Raw genomic sequence first — 3,738 nt, forward strand, 5'->3', positions numbered from 1 at the left:
GACATGTGAATAATCCCGCCCACTCTAAAGCGGTACTGAACTGCAGTGCAAACGCAAACCGAGCCGTGCCGTGCCGTGCCGTACCGAGCCGAGTCGTACCACGCAGTGGAAAAGTGCCATATATGTCAGTGTGATTTTCAAATTTACCTTTTTAAAATGTAAAAAAGTTTAATTGCTGAAATCCTAGTAAATAACTACACTAGAAATCCACCAATTAGAGGAATCACTGCCATGGACATAAAGGCAAAAGAGCTGAGCTGCAACCAAATAATTAATTATTTATTCAAATCAATGAAGTTATTAGTGTTCTGCAGTAACATCAGTTTATTTTTTGCAATTTTTAAAAAATGTTCTTTTTACCTTTAAATCAAAGTTTGTAGTGTAAGTTAATTGCTTTGGTTCATGGCTTTGAACTGTTTATTGAAGAATTGTTTGAAATGCCTGTGGAGAAAGTGAATGGAGAAAATACCTCTTGAACCAAGAGGGCGGTTACTGTTATGCTCTATTTGTCCACTTGTAATGTAGAATTTCTAAAAGGGCCAGACAAAGCTCTGTGCCTTTTGAAAGTGTTTTTTTTTTTTTAAATTTTTAAAATTAAAATTTAGATATTTAAAAAAAATTATACAAAGGAAACTTCCCAATTGCCATACATTTCTTAAAAGGGACAACAGAATTGTCAGGAAAAACAGACATGCTCCAACCTGTCACCTCTTTGGATCCTTAGACATTCAGCATGTCATTCAGTTGAAGTTAGGAGCCAACCCTCATTTGTTCGGTTGATGGAATACGTTTTACAACTCATTTACAATTGATTCAAGACCAGACCTGTTGAAGGAAATTAAAACCTTCAAATTGTGATGCAAAACTGCATAATTGAATGTATTATATAGGTCTATCTTTTATAGGTCTATCGAGTTTTTTAATTTTTTTAATTAAGATAAGTAAGATAAGCTCTTTCAATATTTTTTTGTTTGCTGAATGGCAGTTATGGGGGGTCTGACAGGTGTCTGGAGCTGCTTCTGAAGCCCGAGTTCACAGATGGGGCAACACTCTGTAATTTCTTATCCATCTTACTGCACTTGACTCTAGTCCTGTGCAAACTACCCAGAGATGAAGAGGAGATGGTTTTCCAAAGCTAACCTTAAAACCTGACCGTACCTGCACACTCAAAAACTCTGTTTTGGGAGTTTCTGAATTCATGAATTGAAACTGTGCAAAAGTTTCCATGTGAGTTTCATGCACGTGTTCTCAGTTCCAGACAGTTATTTAGGTTTAACACCTAAATTAGTGTTAAAACTTAACAATTAGTTCCGTATCTATAGGTAGCTTGCGTTTCAATATGTCATATAAGTGAAAAAAGGTGTGCAACTGAAATTGAAATATGATATTGTCTAATATTGATTCTAAAACCCTAAAATTAATTTCAAAGAAAGACCTCTTGGAATGAATGTTTCTTTGTATGGCAGGCCTTGGATAACAAATGGAGAAACTGTTTAAGGAAGCAAGAGTTTTCAGTCTCTCTTTCTGGGTCCTGTAGATTGCTCAGAAGTACGACCTGCAGAAGGAGGACGAGCTGAGGCACTGGATTGAGGATGTAACAGGCATACCAGTCGGAGAAAACTTCCAGATGGGATTGAAGGATGGCGTCATACTGTGCGAGTGAGTCTGTGAGCATGATAGAAACCATGCTGTGCATTTCAGTTTGATTAGGAACTCAAAACATTGGAGTGTTTGTTTGGTTCTAAATAATGACTTTCAGCCCACCTGTAACCTTTTGTCTCGTTTATTGTAACCCGACAATATGCCAAAGTGTGGAGTGATTTTAATATTCAGGCATGAAACCCAAAATACAACAGCCAAAAAGTTCTGCCAAGCTGAAACCATGTGTTGCTCATATTAGAACCACCCAGTCTGGTGTCCACACCTTCTTTTGTTTGCTGTTGCCCTTAAGAAAACTTTCCACAATGTTCTTTTAGTGCCTTTTAATGGCAACAAATGTTGACACTACCTTGCCATAGATTTTTTCTTTTTTAATTATTATTATTATTATTATTTTTTAAGTCTTTTATTTTCAACAAGGCTGCATTTATTTGATCGAAAATACAGTAAAAAAAAAAAAAAGAAATTTAATATTATTACAATTTAAAATAACTTTTCTATTTGAGTACATTTTAGAATGTAATTTATTTTTGTGATGGCAAAGCAAAATTTTTACTCTACTCATTACTCTAGTCTTCAGTGTCACATGATTATTCATACATCTTTCTAATATGCTGATTTGCTGCTCAAGAAACATCCCTTATCAATGCTGAAAATATTTGTGCTGCTTAATATTTTTGTGGAAACCGTGATGCATTTTTTTTTAGGATTCTTTGAATACAAAGTATATTAAAAAAAACAGCCTTTATTTGAAATAGAAATATTTTGTGTATATATATATATATATAATTACTGTCACTTTTGAATAATTTAATGTATCCTTGCTGATATGTATTCATTTTTGTAAAAGAAAATTTTTTTTACTAACCCTTAACTTTTGAACGCTAGTGTGCACTGCATAATCAGACCATCTACTGTAAGTTGAGTCTCTCCACTATAGATGATGTAATATTTGGTCTTTCTCATAGGCTCATTAATAAACTTCAGCCTGGATCCATTAAGAAAATCAACCACTCCAAACTTAACTGGCACAAGGTAAGGAAGACCTGTTTATGTATTGCGTTGTCAATTTTTTTTCTTCTATTCAAGTCAGTTTTATTCCTAATGTAAAAATATAATAGCAAAGCTTATTCTTTTCACTGAAGCTTGAGAACCTGGGCAACTTCATCAAAGCCATTCTTGCTTATGGCCTGAAGCCTAACGACATCTTTGAGGCCAATGATCTGTTTGAGAATGGGAACATGACTCAAGTCCAGACCACACTTCTTGCTCTGGCCAGCATGGTGAGTTTTGTGCAAAACATCTTGGATGGAGATGATGAAAGAAGGAAGCTTGGATTAGGAGTTGCTGATATAATGCTACTTTCGTTCTTTCTTTCAAAGGCAAAAACCAAAGGTATGGACACAAATGTTGACATTGGTGTAAAGTACGCAGACAAGCACTCCCGCAACTTTGATGACAAGAAAATGAAGGCTGGTCAGTGTGTGATTGGACTGCAGGTGAGGACCTCTGACTTGTGACTTCATTTGGTTCTTATCTGTTGTCACTTTAAGAATCCTTTTAAAACCATTTTTTTCTTGGGATATCTTCAGTGAGATTCTCTCAATCATGCTTTGTATATTCATACACATCCTTTTTTTTCCCTCAATGCTAGATGGGGACAAATAAATGTGCTAGTCAGGCTGGGATGACTGCTTATGGCACCAGGAGACATCTGTATGACCCAAAGACTCAAGCAGACAAGCCCTTTGACCAAACCACAATCAGCCTGCAGATGGGCACTAATAAAGGAGCAAGCCAGGTGAGTGTGAATTTAAAGGAATAGTTCACCCAAAAATGTAAATTTTGTCGTCATCATTAGGGGCTTTTGCACATGGTGGTTCTAGGAACTTAGTTATAGGAACTAGGCACCAGGGTGGTTCCCTGAGAACTAAAAGTTCCCCTTGGCCCATTTTCCTGGTTGCATTTGCACTGCCAGTAGGAACTCTGAAGTAACTTAAAGTTCCCATGAAATCAAAATTAAAGTTTTTTTGGGTGTTAGTATCAATATGTTAGTCTTAAGGTTATCTATATGGCAGT

The 3,738-nt window shown here is 36.0% G+C and overlaps 1 protein-coding gene across 1 annotated transcript in view; it reads left to right on the top strand.

The window, feature by feature from the left end:
* Positions 1–3,738, top strand: part of LOC107680046 (calponin-3-like) — a 12,482-nt gene that overhangs the window by 6,412 nt on the left and 2,332 nt on the right. The window contains exons 2-6 of the mRNA XM_016475805.1: positions 1,538–1,659; positions 2,628–2,694; positions 2,805–2,942; positions 3,042–3,158; positions 3,314–3,460. Of these exons, the coding sequence (XP_016331291.1) occupies positions 1,538–1,659; positions 2,628–2,694; positions 2,805–2,942; positions 3,042–3,158; positions 3,314–3,460 (591 nt within the window). The remainder of the gene's footprint in view (positions 1–1,537; positions 1,660–2,627; positions 2,695–2,804; positions 2,943–3,041; positions 3,159–3,313; positions 3,461–3,738) is intronic.

The sequence above is a fragment of the Sinocyclocheilus anshuiensis genome, unplaced genomic scaffold (genome assembly GCF_001515605.1).
Source record: "Sinocyclocheilus anshuiensis isolate Anshui unplaced genomic scaffold, SAMN03320099.WGS_v1.1 scaffold1105, whole genome shotgun sequence".
In the NCBI taxonomy this organism is placed as follows: Eukaryota; Metazoa; Chordata; class Actinopteri; order Cypriniformes; family Cyprinidae; genus Sinocyclocheilus; species Sinocyclocheilus anshuiensis.